This window comes from Carlito syrichta, unplaced genomic scaffold (genome assembly GCF_000164805.1).
Source record: "Carlito syrichta isolate Samal-C Ts95f unplaced genomic scaffold, Tarsius_syrichta-2.0.1 Scaffold308976, whole genome shotgun sequence".
NCBI classification, from domain to species: Eukaryota; Metazoa; Chordata; class Mammalia; order Primates; family Tarsiidae; genus Carlito; species Carlito syrichta.
Genome location: NW_007253072.1, coordinates 262,364 through 284,478, shown reverse-complemented (window position 1 = coordinate 284,478; position 22,115 = coordinate 262,364). Strand labels below are relative to the sequence as shown.

At 40.6% G+C, this 22,115-nt stretch overlaps 1 protein-coding gene across 1 annotated transcript in view; it reads right to left on the bottom strand.

Moving 5' to 3' along the window:
* ESCO2 (establishment of sister chromatid cohesion N-acetyltransferase 2) overlaps positions 1-22,115 on the bottom strand; it is a 32,014-nt gene that overhangs the window by 5,959 nt on the left and 3,940 nt on the right. Inside the window, exons 2-9 of the mRNA XM_008066501.1 lie at positions 21,490-21,555; positions 19,894-20,725; positions 17,183-17,276; positions 11,012-11,069; positions 8,095-8,221; positions 6,667-6,798; positions 2,088-2,177; positions 1,317-1,460 (exon numbers count right to left, since the gene is read on the bottom strand). Of these exons, the coding sequence (XP_008064692.1) occupies positions 1,317-1,460; positions 2,088-2,177; positions 6,667-6,798; positions 8,095-8,221; positions 11,012-11,069; positions 17,183-17,276; positions 19,894-20,725; positions 21,490-21,542 (1,530 nt within the window). The 5' untranslated portion in view covers positions 21,543-21,555. The remainder of the gene's footprint in view (positions 1-1,316; positions 1,461-2,087; positions 2,178-6,666; positions 6,799-8,094; positions 8,222-11,011; positions 11,070-17,182; positions 17,277-19,893; positions 20,726-21,489; positions 21,556-22,115) is intronic.

Below are 22,115 nucleotides of genomic sequence, written 5' to 3'. Positions count from 1 at the left end.
AGTTGGAGTCTCACTCTGTCGCCCAGACTGGAGTACAGTGGCCGCTCCCAGTCACTGCAGCCTCGACTTGCTGGGCTCCGGCGATCCTTCCACCTCAGCCTTCCAAGTAGCCAGAATTACAGGCGCACGCTACCACGCCCGGCTAATTTTTTGATTTACTGTAGAGATGAGGTCTCACCAAGTTACCCAGGCGGGTCTCAAACCCGCGAGCTCAGGCAACCCACTCACCTCAGCCTCCCAAGGCGATTACAGGCTGAGCCACCGAGCCCAGTTAACAACCTAATTTTAAAAAGGGCAAAGAACTTGAGTAGATATTCCTCAAAAGAAGACACAGAAATGAGAAACAGGCATATGAAAAAAATGCTCATCATCACTAATCATCAGGAAAATGCAAATGAGATACCACCTCATGCTTGTTAGAATGATGGATAAAAACAGAACTACCATATGACTCAGCAATCCCACCTCTGGGTATTTATCCAAAGGAACTGAAATCAGCATGAAGAAGAGACACCTGTACTCCCATGTTCACTGCAGTATTACGTGGGATCTAAAAAAGATGAACTCTGAGAAGCAGAGACAGACGGTGGTTGCCAGGAACCCGAGGGTGGGAGATGGAAGGACCATGGTGAAATGTTGGTAAAAGGGTACAAAGTTTCTGTTAGGATTAATAAGTTCTGGAGATCTATTGTACAGCATGGTGACTACAGCAAATGTATATCTGGAAACTGCTAAGAGAGTAGATCTTAAATGTCATCATCACAAAATATAAGTATGTGACGTAATGATTATATGTTAGCTTGATTTAGTCATTGCACAACGTGTATGCCAAAACATCACATTGTAAACCACAAGCATACAATTTTTACTGTCAGTTATACCTTAATAAAGCTGAGGGAAAAAATAAGAAAAAGGCCAAACTGATCACTTTTATTGTCAATAATACAAACCAGCTGCCATTCTTTCCAACTTCTCTAATAACAAAAGCAGAGACTATTTAAGTCCTCTAGATCTGGAACACTGTTCATTAGTACCTAAATTGGATTCAAATAAAACAATAAATAATGACTATTTTGCCAAATATATTAACCTTCTCTAAGCCATATGTTTAATAACTTGGGTCTATATATTTGCTTATTTAAAATCACTATACTTTATAGTTGAAGTATGGAAATGGATTCAAGTATTCATATAGTCAACAGTATTTTTGTAAAGATAAAAGTCATTAACGGTAGCAAGCTTCAATGTTTACAGAGACTTCTCCCACCTTCTCTTTATTTTGCTCTCAAATTATGACAATAATTTAAAAGACATACCTGTTTGATGGGCTCTGCAATTAAACACCCAACTACCTTCTTTTCATCAGATACAAAAAGAAAAGTTTTGGTTTTGCTTGGACACCTGGGAACCACTTGCTGGAAGCCCAATTCGTTATCAACAAGTTCTTGGACATCTTCTACCTAATGACGTTCAGAACCCAAAGGGGGGGATTTATTTTTAAAAATACAATAAAAACCACATATATTTACATACACAAAACATATAATTACTATCATTTTGGCCTCCTTTATTTCTATTTACTATATTTACACCACCCTCTCCACGTTACTCATTATTGATGTACGTACCTGCCACTTTGGAAACAGGGTTTTAAGAAGGTATTTTAAAGATCACTTTCGATAGAAGGAAATTCAGACACCCGAGAGATTTAAGGAGTAGAAAGTGCCAAAACAGATTTGTTTGAGCTTTGCTCACTGTCCATGGTGGCTAAACATCAAACCCAAGAACCACAGGCAATAACAGCATACGGAATAGACCCTGGGGGCCATTAATTTCTTAACACTGGATAGTTTGTCTTTCACAAGGGAAAAATGAAGATAAAAGATAAGCTATGGCACCTTAGCTGCTTTTTTTACTCCTTTGTCTTGTCATTCCAAATTTAGTATTGTATAAACTGCTATGAAAGTTATCCTTAGGCATGGACCCAAGGGGATCATCTGTCAGCAAAGATGGTTTGCACTTCAAAAATAGGATGATGTCTTGGGGATGGGGAAGAGAACATGGATTAAAAAGATAATGTTCCACACCTTTCTGATAGCATAACTTGGATCATGTGGCAGAACCAACACAATTTTGCCATCCCAAAACTCTGCTACGACACGTTCTTTCTTCCATCCCTGCCAAAGGAAAAAAAGGGGAGAGAGGTATAGTTTAATTTGCAAAGAGAAAAAAAACAACATTAAATAATTTGGTCAGGAGAAGAAAAAAGGCTAAACAACGAATTGTGTGTGTGTGTGTATATATATATATATATATATATATATATATATATATATATAAAAGGATAAAACCAAAGTAATTCAAGTAATGTGGGAAGGGAAATAAAAGATGCCTAAAACAAGGTGGCAGTCCTCAGTGGGCTGACACCCTGTCTGGAAACACGTATATGACCTACTACATAACAAAGTCAAGTAAGAGCCTTCCGTAGGAACACAGACAAAGAAATACCAGATTATTATCATGGAGTGCTGAGTAGGATAAGTCGAATTCCAAGGGAATCTTTAGGGTTCTATCTCCTGTGCTTGACCAAACTACAAATGGGCTCACAGTCTTACTACCTCTTTTTCTTTCCTCCCTTCCTTCCACTCACTATTTATTTCTTCATTTATGTATTGTTTGAGTCGGAAGTTTCACTGTCACCCAGGCTGGAGTGCAATGGCATGCTCACGGCCACTGCAGCCTCGACCTGCTGAACTCAGGTGATCCTTCCGCCTCAGTCTTCCAAGTAGCTGGAACTACTGGCATGCACCATCATGCCTGGCTAATTTTTTAATTTATTGTAGAGACAAGACCTTGCCAAACTGCCCGGGCTGGTCTTTAAGTCCTGGGCTCAGGCAATCTTCTCACCTCTGCTTCACAAAGTGCTGGGATTACAGATGTGAGCTACAGTGCCCGGCTCTTACTACCACTTGAATCTCAATCTCCAGCACAGTGCTTTGGAATGTGAATCCAGTGTCTGATGTAGAAGTGATATAGCATTTGAAAAAGGTTTTTAAAATCCCTGGTTGCCGGGCATAGTGGTTCAGCCTGTAATCCCAGCATTTTGGGAGGCCGAGCAAGAGGACTGCCTGAGCCCGGAGGTTCGAGACCAACCTGGGCAACTTGGTGAGACCACATCTCTACAATAAATCACAAAAATTAGCCGGGCATGGTGGTGTGCATCTGTAGTTCCAGCTACTTGGAAGGTTGAGGAGGAAAGATTGCCTAAGCCCAGCAGGTCGAGGTTGTGGTGGTCGTGAGCATGCCACTGCACTCTGGCCTGGGCGATGGAGTGAGACTCCAACCACTCCCCCACAAAAAAACAAACAAAAAAACACCTTGGTAAGATTTCAATGGGGAAAGTGGTCATTCCTGCCTAAACGAACTGACTGAATAAGCAAAGGTGCAGAGAATGGCAAAAAGTCTGGTATGACTGACTGAATGACTGGAAGAAATGAGACGAGAATACTTGAAATAAATTTAATAAGATCCACATGAAGAACACTATAAAACTTTCCTAAAGGATATAAAAAACATGAATCAATAGTGAGGTATACTAAATTCCTAAACCAAAAACCTCACTGTGAAAAATAGATTATTCCCTCCTCTAGGAAAATGGCATCAGTTTGACTATAATTTCAATAAAAATTCCAATAGCTTTTTTATTTGTGGGGAACTTAATGACAGGCACATTTTACAGTTTATTTGTAGAAAATGTCAATACTTGTTAAAAGTAAATGATGAAAGGGGGCTTACCTGACTAGATATCCAGAGTATGAAGCTACATTTAAGAGTATCGTACTGGCACAGGAACAAACAGATTGATGGTGCAGAAGTGTTCATTTACGGGAATTTAATAAACATTATAGGTGGCATTGCTAATCAGTGTGGAAGTTAAATTAGTAAAACAGTAATGCTGGCACACTAGGCAATCCTTTAGAAAAAATATAAAGTCAAGATTCATCTCTAATACCATATATTAACATTTTCCCAATGAATTAAAGATCTAAAAATAGCTGGGCGTGATGACTCACACCTGTAATCCCAGCAGTTTGGAAGGCCAAGGCGAGAGGATTGCCTGAGTCCATGGGTTCGAGACCAGCCTGGGCAACATGGCGAGATCTCGTGTCCACAATAAATCAAAAAAATTAGCCAGGCGTGGTGGCAAATGCCTATATGTCGCAAAGAGCTATAAAAATATTTTTGAAAATATAAGAAAAACTTTTTACTAATTTCAAAATTGAGATGATATTCCTGACTTAAGAAATTAATTACAGATTAATTTCAAATTAATCACAAATTAAACACAAATTTTAATTTTCTATTTTGCAATAAGCGGGGGAACTGCACCAAAATGGAATTTATTTATACAAAGTTGTGTACTTATTCTGTTTTTTTCTTTTTAATTCAAAGTCTCAGTCACCCAGGCTGGAGTGCAGTGGCTTGCTCACAGTTACCACAGCTTCAACCCACTGGGCTCAAGTCATCCTTCCGCTTCAGTCTTGCAAGTAGCTAGAATTACAGGTGCAGGCTACCATGCCCAGCTAATTTTTTGATTCATTGTAGAGACGAGGTCTGGCCAAGTTGCCTAGGCTGGTCTCGAACCCCTGGACTGAGACAATCCTCTTGCCTTACCTCTCAAAGTACTGGGATTTTAGACGTGAGCCACCGCACCCGACCTAGCTTACATGTTATTCAGTTAGCTTCAAAGTACTCTCCATTTGATGCAATACGCCTATTGAGACGCTTTTTCCGTACTCAGAACAGTTTCTGAATTCATCAATTTTGATGCCTTTTAGTGCTTCTGCCATTTTTTCGTTTCACCTGTTCTACACTGGCAAAGCGTTTTCCCTTTGAGGACTTTTTTCATCCAGGGAAGCAAAAAAAGTTGCTTGGAACTAGATCAGGTGAACAGGGAAGTGGGGGCATGGGGGTCATGCCCTTTTCCTCAAAAACTGAAAACTGAGAATGGTGTGGGCAGGTAAGCTGGCAAGTCACCTATCATGAAACGGGTAAATACACTGAAAGAATCTCAAATATGTATATATTCATTAAAGCCAAATGCAGCCTCTCACAACAACGCTAGCTGGCACACTGATGCCGGTGGTTTCCTAGTACACTTACTCAGTTGGGGAAGCCTGTGCTCCAAGGGGTCCACCCTCCAAAATATAATTCCAGGTTTTTTTGGGGACACTCCTCATATATACCATAAAAAGGTTAAAAATTGAGCAATGGGCTGGGTGTGGTGGCTCAAGCCTGTAATCCCAGCACTTTGGGAGGCTGAGACAAGAGGACTGCCTGAGCTCAGGGGATCGTGACCAGATTGGGCAACTCGGTGAGAACTTGTCTCTACAGTAAAGCAAAAAAATCAACTGGGTGTGGTAGCATGCACCTATAGTTCCAGCAACTTGGAAGGCTGAGGCGGAAGGATCACGTGAGACAGGCAGGTCAAGGCTGTGGTGACTATGAGCATGACACTGCACTCCAGCCTGGGCAACAGAGTGACACTCTGACTCAAAAAAACAAAACAAAACAACATTTTTTTGAGTCAGGCTCTCAGTTGCCCAGATGAAATGGTTAATGCCAGCTGGGTGCAGTGGCTCACACCTGTAAACCTAACACTTTGGGAGGCCAAGGCAAGAGGACTACTTGAGAACAGGTCAGGGAGGGCAGAAATACCCAAATACATACTCTCTCTCTTGCATATATCTTACACGCACATATATAGGAAAGATTTGAGGCTAGATTAAGGAACATCTAACTGCTGGTGGGAATTTTTTCTTCCTAAAAGTAAATAGAATTATACCTGACATATCATAAGGTGTTATTCTGATAGCACTATGGGAGTCCAGTAAAAAAGCTGTTTTAATAAACTAGGCCAAAAATATTGGGAAGGCATTAACTATGGCAATAAAAATAGAGGGAAAATGTATCCGAGTAGCAGGTACAGTCATAAAGATAAGGCCAGTGATACAATGTGTCTGAACTTGAAAGGTGTCTGATAAAGGGGTGGGACTATCTTCTCAGAAAGAACCTGAAGAAGTTTTTCTTAGACTATGTATAAAGAGGAGACTAGAGCAGGAAAGGGGGATCTCTTCAAGTTTTTGAGTTTTGTCTCTCAACTATTCAGCTCTACTAAGAATGCAGGGTGTTGACATGATGCTTCTCTTACTAGGATAGTAAGTTAGAAACATCATTAAAAGTCAACCTTTAGCTTGCCGGGCTCGGTGGCTCAGTCTGTAATCCCGTGCCTTTGGGAGGCTGAGGTGAGTGGATTGCCTGAGCCTGCGGGTTCGAGACCCGCCTGGGCAGCGAGACCTCATCTCTACAATAAATCAAAAAATCAGCCGGGTGTGGTAGTGCATGCCTGTAATTCTGGCTACTCGGAAGGCTGAGGCGGAAGGATCGCCGGAGCCCAGCAGGTCGAGGCTGCGGTGGCCGGGAGCGGAGCAACAGAGTGAGACTCCAACTCAAAAAAAAAAATAGTGTCAGCCTCAAAATTTAAGGACAAAAACTGCAGATGATGAAATATTTATGAATATATAGATCTTTCAATATTTAAAAGAAATGGCTCTTTTAAAGCAGTTTTACTTTTAGAATACATTGGAAGACTACCTTTTGACTCACCGTATACTTGATTCCTTCTAGAAACCTTTGGTGATGCTGAACATGCTGCATTTCATCTTCAGGGCTGGAAGCAGTATATATCATGCCACAAGACTTACACATAGTAGCCCCAAAATGTTTCTGACCAGCATCCTACAATGATAGCCCATCAAAATAAATCACAAATAGATCTAAATTAAGTTCATGTAAACAGTCATTTAAATTTCTTACTTTTCTTTTATGCTGACACAAGTAAAAAAGTAAGTAAAAAGTCTGGCTACTATACTCTCCTTCCCTTCCCCACAAAAAAAATAATAGAAAAAGAGACCTAAAAACACAATAAATTGATGAAAGTAAAGGAATTGTTTCTTTGCATGGACCTTGTAAAAAACAAAACCAAGATTCTTGATTAGACCTATAGTTCTCAGAAAGAGCAAAATTATATCATAAAGGTTATACATAAGGTGAGCAATGGGACATCTTTAAGAAGCTCTCAGATCAAAGACCTGAAAAAGCCTTATTTCAAAGAGGAGGGAAAAAAATCCCAGTACTTCTATATTAATTATAACTTTTTCCTTAAGCAGCTAAGAATATTAAATTCTTTATTCTTAAAGAATATTATTTGACCAGATGATATTGGCCAGGCATGGTGGCTCATGTCTATAATTCTAACATTTTGGGAGGTAGAGGCAGGAGGCTTGCTTGACCCTGAAAGTTCAAGAGACCTTGTCTCTACAAGAATAAAATAAATAGCCAGGCATGGTGGCACCTGCCTGTAGTCCCAGCTACTCAGGAGGCTGAGGTGGAAGGATCACCTGAACCCAGAAGGTTGAGGTTGTAATGAGCCATGATCATGCCACTGCTCTTCAGCCTGGGTGAAAAAGTGATACCCTGACTCAAAAAAAAAAATAAAGAATTATTTGTCTCAAGACTTAATAAAAAAAATATAATAAAAGTCCAAGAAAGCCGGGCTCAGTAGCTCAGCCTATAATTCCACGCCTTGGGAGGCTGAGGTGAGTGGATTGCCTGAGCCCGCGGGTTCAAGACCCGCCTGGGCAACTTGGTGAGCCCTCATCTCTACAATAAATCAAAAAATTAGCTGGGCATGGTAGCACGCGCCTGTAGTTCCAGCTACTTAGAAGGCTGAGGCGGAAGGATCGCTGGAGCCCAGCAGGTCGAGGCTGCGGTGGACAGGAGTGGCCACTGCACTCCAGTCTGGGCGACAAAGTAAGACTCCAACTCAAAAAAAATAAAAATAAAAAAAAAGTTCAGGAAAAGCATAGATAAACTTATGAATATATGAACATCAGGAATATCCAACCCACAACTGCCATTCTATCGCATAAAACATTGCCTAATGCCACTGAAAATACCAAGTTCTGAACTGTCTAATACAGTGATTGGCAAACTTTTTCTGTAAAGGAGAAGCTTTGTTTTGAATTTACTTACAATGATGAACTGGTCTTTTGTTTCTTTACTTGTATCTCTGATATTAGTACTCTTCTGGATGTTGCCTGGTTTCAAGAAGTTAGTACATATGAGGGATTCCACAGAAGACTGTTCTTCAACTAGAGATCTTGAAAAAAATTTGGTAAATATTATATATAATTTTACTGCTTGAAGAATTACAAGGAAAAGAAAACAGACACATGTATGTAACATTCACAGAGCATCTTGCAATTTTTAGTACCTTCTATCCAACACTAACTTGATGAAATAACAGCGTTAGGGACAATGAGAAACCTGGGCCCACTCAGAGAGGGTCAGTAATCTACTCAAGATAAGGTAACTAGTGAATGGCAGTGTTAAGACTCAAATCCTACTCTTCTGACTCCAAGTCCAAGGGAGTTTCCTCTGTAGTATATATCAGATGCACATAGATGGAATCATTTTGGAAGCTGACTTCACTCTTAAAAAAAGGTATTTTTGGGGGGCTGGGCGTGGTGGCTAACGCCTATAACCCCAGCACTTTGGGAGGCAGCGGTGCCCGGGAGCGTGCTGCTGCCCTCCAGCCTGGGCAACAGAGTGAGACTCTGACTCAAAAAACAAACAAACAAAAAAGGTATTTTTGCCTCATCAAATCTTAGGATAGTATTTACCTATGTAGGTATAAAGAAATACCTGAGGGACCTGAACAAGTAAAAAGAAAGTTGAAAAAATAAACCTATCCAATACTTTAAGTCAACCTGTCTTAATATCATTTGTCTAAAACAGTGGCTTTCAAACTGACTTGACAAACCCATGGTAAGAAATACTTTTCCCATCTCAACTAGTACAAAGACACATATACAACTAAGGCCAAAGTTTGACTGTATACACTTGCTATGTGAGAAATATACTATTTCTTTCAAAAAAAACACTGGAGGCTGGGCTAGATAGCTCACGTCTGTAATCCCAGCACTTCAAGGTCAAGGTGGGCGACTGCTGGAGCCCAGGAGTTTTGAGACCAGCCCGGGCAACATAATGAGACCTTGTGTCTACAAAAATTAGTTACTCGCAAGGCTAAAGCAGAAGGATCATCTGAGGCCAGGAGGTTGAGGCTGTGGTGAGCTAGGATCGTGCCATTGTACTCTAGTCTGTTCAACAGATTGAGACCCCTCAACTCAAAAACAAAAACCAACAGTCCCGCTGGATATGACATCCTGAAACTGGCTTGGGTACTGACACTTTCCGCCTTACGCAGCCTTTGCTAAATAACTCAGCTCTCCCTGACCTTGCATGCGTGACAGCAGTCTCTTCACTTCCATCTTAGCAACTGTAACACTTTGCTATGCTTATTTAAGTGCCAGGTCCTCCTCTAACCATAACCACCTTGATAGCAGGACCCTGTGTTATTTATCTTCACATCTCTAGAAATCTGTATAGTTCAACAGCACACAGTAGATACTCGTCTGTCAAATGAATTTTTAAAACAAAAAGCCGAAAGTGAGACCACACACTTAGAGAATCTGTAAGCTACCTGAAATAGAACTGGCAGATTAAACCACAAGAAATTGCAGGCATTTGACACTTTAGATTCTACAGAAGAGCAATTTCATATAATTCAAAGTATCCCAATATCTCTTTATGCTACATATTAAATTAGTATATACTTTTATCAGCCAATTGTGGTTGGCTTCTGCTATGGTATAGTATGTCCCCAAAAGCTCATGTGCAGAAACCTAATCCCCAAGGAAACAGTGTTAGCAGGTGGGCCTAATGGGAGGTGTTTAGCGTTTAGTTCATGAGGGCTGCACCCTCATGAATGCATTAATGTTGATTAAAGGACGTGAGACACAAGCAAAGCTCTCTTGCGCTCTCGTATGCACCCTCTTACTCTTCTGCCTTCCTCCATGGGAAGATGCAGCAAGAAGGCCCTTGACAGACGTGGCTGCTTGATCTTGGACTTCTCAGCCTCCAGAACGCAAGTCAAACAAATGTATCTGTTATGAGTTACCTAGCCTGTGGTGTTCTGTGATAGCAACAGAAAATGAACTAAGACAGCTTCTGTCTTCAATGATGAGTTATGAAAGACAACACAGGTAAAAAAAAGGGAAAGGTGAGAAAAATTACAAACATGGCCTTTGAGGAAAAGTTACCCACTTAATCTAATCATGGAGATAATTTAAGGTGAGGTGCTCTAAGAATAGAGGAATTTTGCTGGGAAGCTCCTTGCCTAATATCTAAGTTATTTATCATCAAATGGGGAGCAAAGAATCAGAGCTGCTTAGGAAGACGATGCTGACAAGAGGCTACTTTTTCAGAGCTCTGCCACCTGTCAAGCTTTCTACCCATCCATACTTCGCCTCCTCACAGTCCAGCTTTGAATGGGATACTGTTGGCCTCAGTTATAATTTATGACAACACTAAGCTGCTGAAAGTTACGTACTCCTCTGGCCAGTTTTCTCATCTGTATAATGGAGTAATAATGGTACCTACGTTGCGAGGTTGTAAATGTCTTATTAAATTTTATCTAGTGTTAATATATTATCATCCAGGAAATGTAATATGGCCCAATGGGCTTTTGGTTCAGACACAGAACCTAGTCCTTACCCTAGCTGTGCAACTGTGGTTAAATTACAAAATTTCCTAGGCAGAAAATGAAAAAGAAGCATCTAACTGCTAGGTTGTTGTGACAATTAAGTGACTTAAGATATAAACTACTTATTTTGGGCCAGGTGCTATGTAATAATGTTAGCAATGATTACTCTAGCTCATAAGATCCTTCTCATTTCTCAACTTTTAAGCTCCTGAGAAGTTTCTATTATTGTTACCCTTAGTGAGGAAGAACAAAACAATACCCAAATTGAACAGTAGCAGAAGAAAAAAAAAGAGACCCAGAGGACCTATATAATTAATAAGCCTTGGACTTAAGAACAATTCTTACCTTTTTGAACCGACTGAAGACACACTGAAGATGGGATAGACAGTGGACTCAGGAGAAACTGGTAGGGGAGGAAATGGCAATAATTTGCATTACCAGATAAAATCAAACCTTTAAACCATAAAATTTTAAAGGTTAGTAAGACGAAAATACTCACTTCATCACTCAACTTCAAGATCTAATAGAAATTAAGACAGTATGATACAGGCAAAAGAACAAATAGATTAATTAAACAAAATAGCCCAGAAACTGACTCAGTCAACTGATTTTTGACAAAGAAGCAAAGGCAATTCCATGGAGAAAGAATAGTCTTCAACAATAGTGCTGGGACAATTAAATGTTCATATGCAAAAAATTATACATATACATACCTTATGCAAAAGCTAACTCAAAATGAATCACAGATCTAAATAAAACATAAAACTTCTAGAAAAAAGTTAGAGAAAAATCACTATAAATTATTTGGTAGTAAGTTTTTACATACAACACCAAAAGCACAATACATTTTTTAAAAATTGATTTGCACTTTGTCAAATTTGAAACTTTGGCTCGGCGTAAAAAAAAAAAACCAAAAAGACCTCCAAAAATCCATAATACAAAAAATCAAATCTAATCAAGAACTTATACATAGAATATTAAAAAATTCTTATGGTATATCCATAGTTCAGTGATAAATGGAAATTACTACGGATACATGCAACAACATGGATAAATCTTAAACGTATTACTAAGTGAAAGAAACCAAACCCAAAAGGCTACGTATTGTGCGATTTCGTTTTCTTTTTTTTTTTTTTTGAGTTGGAGTCTCACTCTGTCGCCTAGACTGGAGTGCAGTGGCCGCTCCCGGCCATCGCAGCCTCGACCTGCTGGGCTCTGGCGATCCTTCCGCCTCAGCCTTCCAAGTAGCTGGAAGTATAGGCGCACGCTACCACGCCCGGCTAATTTTTGATTTATTGTAGCGATGAGGTCTCGCCAAGTTGCCCAGGTGGGTCTTGAACTCGCGGACTCAGGCAATCCACTCACCTCAGCTTTTCAAAGTGCTGGGATTACAGGCTGAGCCACCGAGCCCGGTATATTGTGCGATTTCAACTGTGTAATGCTTTTATCGGAAAAGGTAAAACTATTGGGACAGATGAATGGTTGCCAGGAGGTTTATGGAAGGGAAGAGTAGTTGACTACAAAGAGAAAACATGGGGAAATTTTAGGGTAAAGGAACTATTCTGTATGGTACTAGAACTGCCAATACATGACTCTATGCATTTGACAAAACCCATAGAACTGTGTATCAAAAAGATATACAATTCACTCACTGAGAGGGAACTTCAGTGTATGCCAGGAGAGAGAGAAGAAAAAAAGAAAAAGAAAAAAATATATGGAGAGAGGAATCCTAAGATGGAATGCAGACTATGACAAATGAATCTAACTATATTAGAACTGTATAGGCTGGGCATGGTAGCTCATGCTACAGTTCGAGACCAGCCTGGACAACTCGACAAGATCTCATTTCTACAGTAAATCAAGAAAAACTGAACAGGTATGGTGATGCATGCCTGTAGTTCCAACTACTTGGAAGGCTGAGGTAAAAGGATAGGCTGAGTCCAGCAGGTGGAGGCTGCGGTGGCCATGAGCATGCCACTGCACTGCAGCCTGGGAATGAGACAGTGAGAGTAAGACTCTGACTCAAAAATACAAAACAAAAGAACCATATGGCATAACTACACTGAAGGAAAAAGGGGGGATAAAAGAGAAACTGACCTAAACTGCTTTAGCAAATGGTGTTTTGACTAGATATTGTAAGGTTAAAGACCAAAGACTATACTTAAACACTACTCTTTTTTTCTTTTTTTTTTTGAGTTGGAGTCTCACTCAGTCGCCCAGACTGGAGTGCAGTGGCTGCTCCCGGCCACCGCAGCCTTGACCTGCTGGGCTCCGGCAATCCTTCCGCCTCAGCCTTCCAAGTAGCCGAAATTACAGGCATGCACTCCCACACCCGGCTGATTTTTTGATTTATTGTAGAGATGAGGTCTCGCTGCCCAGGCGGGTCTCGAACCCGCGGGTTCAGGCAATCCACTCACCTCAGCCTCCCAAAGGCGCGGGATTACCACCGAGCCCGGCTTAAACACTACTCTTAAGAGGTGGATTTATTTCTCACAGGGGTATGAATGAACATATTTGAAACTGTTTCACATATATCCTGGGACTGGACAAATTAGTAGGTAAGCAGGGAACAATGGGATCTAAGTATCTCATTGTCTGAGAGGAAAATTACAGATAAGTAAAAATGGATATAATAAACCCAGTAATATTGGATTAGAGTCAAGGACATCAATATTAACTCATGTTTATTTAGTATATGTACAGATGGAGGGATACAGGATTAGACATGTGTGCATACATACATATATCTATCTATCGATCTATTTTTGAGTCGGGGTCTTACTTTGTCACCCAGGCCGTAGTGCAGTGGCACGCTCACGGCCATTGTAGCCTTAAGCTGCTGGGCTCAGGGGATCCTCCCACCTCATCCTTCCAAGTAGCTGGAACTACAGGCACATGCCATCATGCTTAGATGATTCTTCTTATTTAGTTATTGTAGAAATGAGGTCTCGCCATACTGCCCAGGTTGGCCTCAGGCAATCCTCTTGCCTCCACCTCACTAAGTACTGGGATTACAGGTGTGAGCCACCAGGTGCCCGGCTACATACATATATTTTCTAGCTTTGTCTGCAGAGAGGGCTTAGAAGCATCAACATTCCATTAGCAATGAGCACTCCCAGAGTCCAGATCATTTCTGAATATCATTCTCCAATAAAGGTAGCCAAGGTTCCTTGGGAAAATGGCTGATTCTAGTGCAAGGACAGAATAAATACAAGATGAGCCTGCGGTACCTCCAGTGCTGGAAAGTAAAGAAGTGCTCACAAAACAAAGGTGAACCATGCCAAAGAGAACCAACCTGAAAAGACCACCCAATGGCCAAAGCTGTAACAATTTGAGTAATAAAATAATGTATTGAGCTGGGCTCGGTGGCTCAGCCTGTAATCCCGCGCCTTTGGGAGGCTGAGGTGAATGGATTGCCTGAGCCCGCGGGGTTGAGACCCGCCTGGGCAACTTGGCAAGACTTCATCTCTACAATAAATCAGAATGAGCTGGGTGTGGTAGCACCTGTAGTTCCAACTACTCGGAAGGCTGAGGCAGAAGGATCGCCGGAGCCCAACAGGTTAAGGCTGCGGTGGCCGGGAGCAGCCACTGCACTCCAGTCTGGGTGACAGAGTGAGACTCCAACTCAAAAAAAAAAAAAAAAAAAATGTACTGGATTATAACCCAAAATGCAAATTAAATATTCATGAGTCTATACAGATAAATATCAAGTCTACGTATTTATTTAAATGATTGAATAAATAAAGAGAGTAATAGACAAATCTTCCTCACAGCAGAATTTCAAGGCTGGGCACAATGGATCATGCCTGTAATCCCACCACTTTGGAAGGCTGAGGCAGGAGGACTGCTTGAGCCCACGAATTCGAGACCAGCCTGGGCAACATAATGAGACCTCATCTCTCCAAAAAATTAGCCAAGCATGGCGGTACAAGCCTGTAGTTCCAGTTACTCAGGAAGCTGAGGTGAAAGGATTGCCTAAGTGCAGAAAGTCAAGGCTGCAGTGAGCTGTGATAATGCCACTGCACTCCAGTCTGGGTGACAGAGTGAGACTCTAAATAAATTAATTAAATGAACAAATAATAATATAAAAAAGTTCAAATAATATACATAGATATTTCCCCCTCCAGAAGCTGAATCCCTATAACCTCCTAGGATGGTAGGCTAGGTTTAGTGACTAGCTTCCAAAGAATATAGATAAGGAAAAAATAGTAATTTTACAGTGGAGAAACCTGATAAACATGACCTTCACCTAGTAATGAAAGTTAACATCACCAGTGATGTCATATGATTATTATGTACTTCCTTGATAAGGTGTGATGAGAAGGGCACTTCATTTCTGTGGTATTCTTTCCAAAATTCCTTAACTCCCAGTATAACAAGAAAAACATAGGACAAACCCAGATACAGGAACATTCCACAGGGTATCTGGCAAGTACTGCTCAAGAATATCACAGTCATGAAAACCAAAGAAACAAGGAAAAGATGGGAAATGTCACAGACCAGAGAAGACTAAAGAGACTTGACAATTAAATGTAATGTGAAGCTGGGCTCAGTGGCTCAGCCTGTAATCCCGCCCCTTTGGGAGGCTGAGGTGAGTGGATTGCCTGAGCCCGTGGGTTCGAGACCCGCATGGGCAACTTGGCGGGACCTCATCTCTACAATAAATCAAAAAATCAGCCGGGCGTGGTAGCGTGCTCCTGTAATTCCGGCTACTCGAAAGGCTGAGGTGGCCAGGAGCGGCCACTGCACTCCAGTCTGGGCGACAGAGTGAGACTTCAACTCAAAAAAAAAAAAGTCTATTTTTTAAAAAGACCTCAGTTGCCAAGCATGGTGGCTCACATCTTTAATCCCAGAACTTTGGGAGGTGGAGGCAAGAGGATTGCCTGAGCCTCAGGGTTTGAGACCAGCCTGGGCAACTTGGCAAGACCTCATCTCTACAATAAATCAAAAAATTAGCTGGACGTGGTGGCACGTGCCTGTAGTTTCAGCTACTTGGAAGGCTGAGGTAGAAGGATTGCTCTAGCAGTTCGAAGCTGCGGTGGCCGTTGAGTGTGCCGTGCACTACAACCTGGACAACAAAGCGAGACTCCAACTCAAAAAAAGAGGGGAAAAAAAAGACCAAAGTTAAAATAGTAGTTGCTTCCAGAAAATAGGCTATTTAGTGTAAAAAGCAAACTTTAACTTTGTTTTGAAAAATAATTAGAGCTCATCCTTTAAAAGCAAGACCAAGGCATGTAAAAGTCTGATCTGCTGTGGGCAAATGACTTAACCTAAGTTCATTTCCTCATCTATAAATGGGCAAGAGCGAACCTATTTCCTAGGGTAGTTGAGAATTAAATGATAAACGGTAACTATTAAGTAATAAACCTTGGTCACTGTTATACTACTTTTATGTCTTTTGCCATATCCTTGTACTATTTGTATTATTATTATTATGATCATTATTATTATTTTGAGTTGAGGTCTCACTCTTTTGCCTAGGATGGAGTGCAGTGGCACGATCATGGCTCACCACAGCCTTGACCTTCTGGGCTCAGGTAGTCTTTCCACTCAGCCTCCCAAATGGCTGGAACCACAGGCATGTGCCACCACAACCAGTTGGTTTCACGATTTTTTTTGGTAGAGATGAGGTCTCACTATGTTGCCCAGGCTGGTCTTGAACTCCAGGGCTCAAGTAATCCTCCTGCCTTGGCCTCTCAAAGTACTGAGATTACAGGCATGAGCCACTGCACGCAGCCCATTTATATTACTTTTATTCACTATTTTTGTCTAAACTTACAAAAACATAATAAAATACTAAATATTTAGTGCTGCCTAGTATATATTCTGCACTCAGTAGCTACTAGTTATTGCATCACATCTCAGATTTAAGCATAATGAATAATTATCCTATATATCATTAGATCCTCTAAGGGCTACTGTTCTGGGTTACGCTTTTATTTTTATTTTTTGTTTCTTTCCTATGAGCTACAGATTGTCATGACAGTCAGCATGTCTAGTCTCAGAATTCTCACTTATTTCCAAACTTACAGATATAATCAATAAGGCAAAGTTACCAAGAATCTGGTTGGTAAGTAAAATGCTAACTAATCTTTTCATAGATTCATAGTTTAGCAAATACTGTTTAATTGAGCAATGACACCGTAAGTTAGCGATAGGATTTAAGAAATATTAGAAATTTAAAAATTAAGATTAACCCCTTAGAGATTAAAAAATAAAGGCAGGCAAGATTTTATAATGAGAACACTCAACTCTAGAGAGCTAAAGTAACTTGAACAGTCATAGGCCAATTAAGTGTCAATATTTTGTCTAAAGTTTTAATCTAAGATCTCGTCTCCTGCTTTTCAAAATGTATTGCATTTCTTTACAACAGAAAACAATGTGATAGGCAAACACAGATACTAACCACAGGCGCACCACTGGAAAAAAAAGAAAAATTATTGCGCATTATTATATGTAATACATATAATGAAGCATTACAAGTAGCTGAATTCATGTGAGCTTTCTCTTACTTACTTGTCTTGTTCTTACCAAGAGAATCCCCTGAAGGAAAATGCTTGTTTTTATCAACTTCACATTCTCTTGAAGAAACTATGCCACCTGGTGAATGCTGACAATAACAGGTAAAAAAAAAAATAAATCTATTATTCTTAATCATGCTCTTAGTAAATGAATCCCAGTAGATCTGTTTCTAACATAAAACATTTAGTTTATTATGAATTACATTTTATATGATTTTAAATCCTAATTTTTCAAACCACTTTTAGGAAATTTCCTCTATATTCATTAAATGTACATCACCTTTTAAAAGCTAGAGTATACATATTGCAATTTGTCATCTTGTCAAAAATGTACTGTACTTTCTGATACAGATCACAGACTGAAGATTACAGGCCACATTTCCATAATAAAAAGAACAACAGGCCGGGCTTGGTGGCTCAGCCTATAATCCCAGCATTTTGGGAGGCCAAGGTCAGAGGATTGCCTGAGTCCATAGGTTGGAGACCAGCCCAGGCAACCTGGCAAGACCTCGTCTCTACAATAAATCAAAAATTAGCTGGGCATGGTAGTGCATGCCTGTAGTTCTGGCTACTGGGAAGGCTGAGTCGGAAGGATCACTGGAGCTCAGCAGGGCAACAATAGGGTGGCTGTGAGTGTGCCACGGCACTCCAGCCTGGGCGACAGAGTGAGACTCCAACTCAAAACAAAACAATGAATCCAGTAAAAATGGCATGACCCTAGCAGCCACCCATCAGTTTGCCATTTCTCAGAGCTCCACAGTGAGTTAGGGAAAGGATAGCCTCACAAAAATCAGATTCACCCTTGGATAGCAGAGATGAATCCTAGTAAAGGATATTTAGCAAAATCCTAAGAGCAAGGTCCAGTTCTACAAATTTAAGATTAATAAAAGCCCTAGCCAGGCTCGGTGGTTCAGCCTGTAATCCCGCACCTTTGGGAGGCTGAGGTGAGCGGATTGTCTGAGCCCGTGGGTTCGAGACCCGCCTGGGCAATTTGGCGAGACCTCATCTTCACAATAAATTAAAAATCAGCTGGGTGTGATAGCGCATGCCTGTAGTTCCAGCTACTCGGAAGGCTGAGGCGGAAGGATCGCTGGAGCCCAGCAGGTTGAGGCTGCGGTGGCCGGAGCGGCCACTGCACTCCAGTCTGGGCGACAGAGTGAGACTCCAACTCAAAAGCAAAAAACAACTTAAATTCCTACAAGGACAGCAAGTAAGTAAAACAGTTTTCAAAACTGACCTATCTAAATACATATAACAAACACTGACTCAGTGTAGAGAAATGAAGAGCCCATCCCTGTCCAGTGATATGATTCTCAGCCTGATACTCAGCTCTGAGGGGTTACTGCCATGCAGAAACGAAGGCTTAGCTCTGCCACACCTTTCAATATTTCATGAGACACCAGAAATATTTTCTAGCATTTTTCAAGCACGCTGGCTCAAATTTTTAAATTATGTAGGCCAAGCAAAACATCCTTGGGCTAGATTTGATCCACTGGTCACCAGTTCACAACACTTGCCGTTGAGTTTCTAAGTTGAAGTGATTATAAGAGGAACGAACTGGGGTTGAATTTGACAGAAGTCAGTGAGGAAGACAATAATGAGGTGGAGGTAGGAAGGAAATGACTACAGAGAGTTTGAAGTGGTGGCTGTATGAGCCTTGAAGCGTGCCCGGCATGTGAGCCTATCGTTTCTCCAGCTGTAGGGGTTGTGATGAGTATAAAAAAGCCACCAGACATGGAAGCTGATCTGGGAGACAGTCTTTCTTAAGGCCTGCTGCTTTCTGCCCCCAAGACCGGCTTTTCTCTGATTGTGAGTATGGGCGGGAGGTCAACAACAGAAGTTCTAGACCAGCGTAGTATAATATGGCAGCCACCAGCCATACCTAGCTATTGAGAATTGAAATGTGGTTAGTCCAAACTGAGAAATGCTAAGTGTAAAATAAACATGGAATTTGTACAAAAAAGTATAAAATATTAATAACTTTCTATACTGACTACATTGAAATGGTAGAAATGGTAACACTGAAAATATACTGGGTTTTTAAAAAAAAATTTTTAAATGTGGTTAGTTTAAATTGCATGTGGCTCATATTATACTTTTATCAGACAGCACTAGTCTAGGATAGCTGTGTGGTATCAGCTATACCAAATGGAAAAGCAGAGAATGGCAACTATGAAAACACAATATATAAAATAAACAAAAACTCAAGTATACACCTACAGCGATCATCTCCAGGTAAAGGGATTACAGAAGATATTTTCTGATACTTTCTGTAGACTCTAAAACTTCTACAATTACCTACTACTTTAGCTAAAACAGTGATATGCTTATACTCCAGAAACATACTCCCTGAATTTTGTTATTTCTACTTTCTGAAAACATTGACTACCAAATAAAGGTTATTAAACTTTTCTGGACAGACCTTAGTTGACTTATGAGGAAATTTAACGAAACGTGTACCTTAATCCCAACAAAATGTTAGTAGGCTTCCTTAAGTCAAAAAAAGGGAGAAAAGTTTCATCTTTCCACCCTGTCTCTAAGTTCTTTACAGTAACTAAATGCTATGCTGTTTGGCTTTATAAAAGCAGTCCCTCTGGACTGAAAAAAAAAATCAAATTTTGTTTAACTATGTTATTTATATGATTTCCTTATATTAAAGTTTTGTTATATAACCATTTTAAAAGTGACTTATTTAGCTTTCATTACCTTTACTAATTTCTCTTCATTTTTACTTCTTGCACTCAGTAGTTCAATGTTCAAATTTTCTTCTAGTAACAAGCACTTTGGCACTCGCTTTGCCTCAAAAGTTTTTACTTCACTGACAGTCTCTACATCAGAATCCTCATCCATGTATCGTTTATTCTTTTGGGTGAGTTCCAGTGACAGTTCATTTTCCAGAGAACGTTTTCTAAGAGATTTTTTTCTACTAACAAAAAATGCTGCTCCACCCTGAAGCGTAACTTGTGGTTTTATTTTTTGGCTTAGAACCCGAGGAGCACTTGGATTATTTCTAGTTGAGCAACAATTACTCTCTTTTTCCACAATTGGCTTATAGGTCACTCGATTTTGCTTGGTATTTTTAGAATTCCTTGATACAGGCTTGATGTGCTTATAACTTGGTTGATACTTAGCAGTTAAGCTCTTCTGAGGTTTTTTGTTCCTCTTCTTGGAACAGACTGGTTTTCCCTGCATTTTTTCTGTCACAGTGGGAAGGGAGTTATCTTCATTACTAGCTTTTAAACAAGTGGATCTACTCTCTTTTATCAGCTTTCTCTCCAGTGGATTGAGGTACCACTTATTTTTGTTGTAAAAAGATACAGTGGACACAACAGATTCAAATAGTGAACCTTGATTTGCAGGTGGTAATCTATTATTTTTAGTTGTGAGGGGACTTAGAACGAAATGGCCTTGTTGCAAACAATGTACCTTTTCTTCATTTTTATCACTGTTTGGACAAATGTTCTTTTTACTAGGTGATGGAAACAGATTTTCGGTAAGGCGCACAATTAACTTCTTTGACGGAATATCTGACAATAGGCTGCAAAAATAAAGTCCATGGGTAAGTTATTTTGCTTTAAAATGTACATAAATCTACTGCTAAGTAATAAACTCCACCTATAGATCATATTGAAAACAACACATTCTTCCCCACCATACATACATACAGTTATATATTAGTTTAAAAACAGGATTCTAAAGTTGTCTTTATCAAACAAAATATTCAAATATCTTTCCAAAGTAGGATTCCAATAATGTTCATGAAACCACTGTATACAACAAAGCTTTGATTTATGTATATGTATGTGTGTTTTTAAATGATATACAGTATATGCATGTAGGTTTTAATTCTACGTCTTGGTCATATACAAATTATAGCCCATATTGTTCCACTGGCTGCAAAAAGTCTCCTATAATGATTAATTCTCTGTAATAAACTGACCCCCGGTGGTCTTTCCTGTGAAAAGTAATTTATATCTCTGACTACATATTCTTTCTAGGATTGCTTACAGACAAGCATCTACTGTATGCAAAATACTACGTAAAATATCACAGAAGCAAGTAGAAAGGAACAAGGTAATAAAATATTTGATATACTTAGTAGCCATAGAAAACAACTCTTTGATTCCCTCCAAAAGGACAAAATAATTCATTATGAAAACTTACTGTATTTCCATACTAGAATTAGAATACACAATATTACTATAGCCACAAGGATGAATGGAAACTTCAGAAAATGAAGGCGAGAACGAGACAAGAAGGTGGACTTTTCTTAAGAGTGTCTATCCATACCCCGAGACTCACCTGTCACAGTTCAAAGAATGCTGCTTCCTCTCCCTGGGAGTAAAAGTTGCCATCTTCACCGAATTCCTAAAAGCAATTAAGACAATCATAATAACCAAATAAATCAAAAGGGCACAAAATAAAATTAAAAGTAAACCTTTAAGCCCGTAAAAATTTCCAGGTGAGTGATCGTCCCCGAAGACCCAAGAAGAGGGTCTTTCCAAAGACGAACCGATGAAGCTTTAAGTTAGGAGTTTAAAGCAAGAGGCCTGGCGGGGTGGCTCACGCCTGGGCTCCCACCACTCTGGGAGGCTGAGGCGGGAGGACCGCTTGAATCCAGGAGTTCGAGACCAGTCTGGGCAACACGGCGAGCCCCCGCCCCCAACTCCACAAACATTCAAAAGAGCCAGCCGGGCGTGGTGGCACGCGCCTGCAGACCCAGCCGTCAGGAGGCCGAGGCCGGCCCTTCGCCTGAGCCCAGGGACAAGGCTGCAGTGAGCCGCGGCGATGCCTCGGCCCTCCAGCCCGGGCGACAGAGCGAGCCCGGCCTCGACACACACACCTTCCTGTTGCTGACCGACCAACCGGGGCAGAGGCCGGCGAGGAAGCGGGCGACAGGGAAACGACGGGTGAAGCGCCCCCCGCTC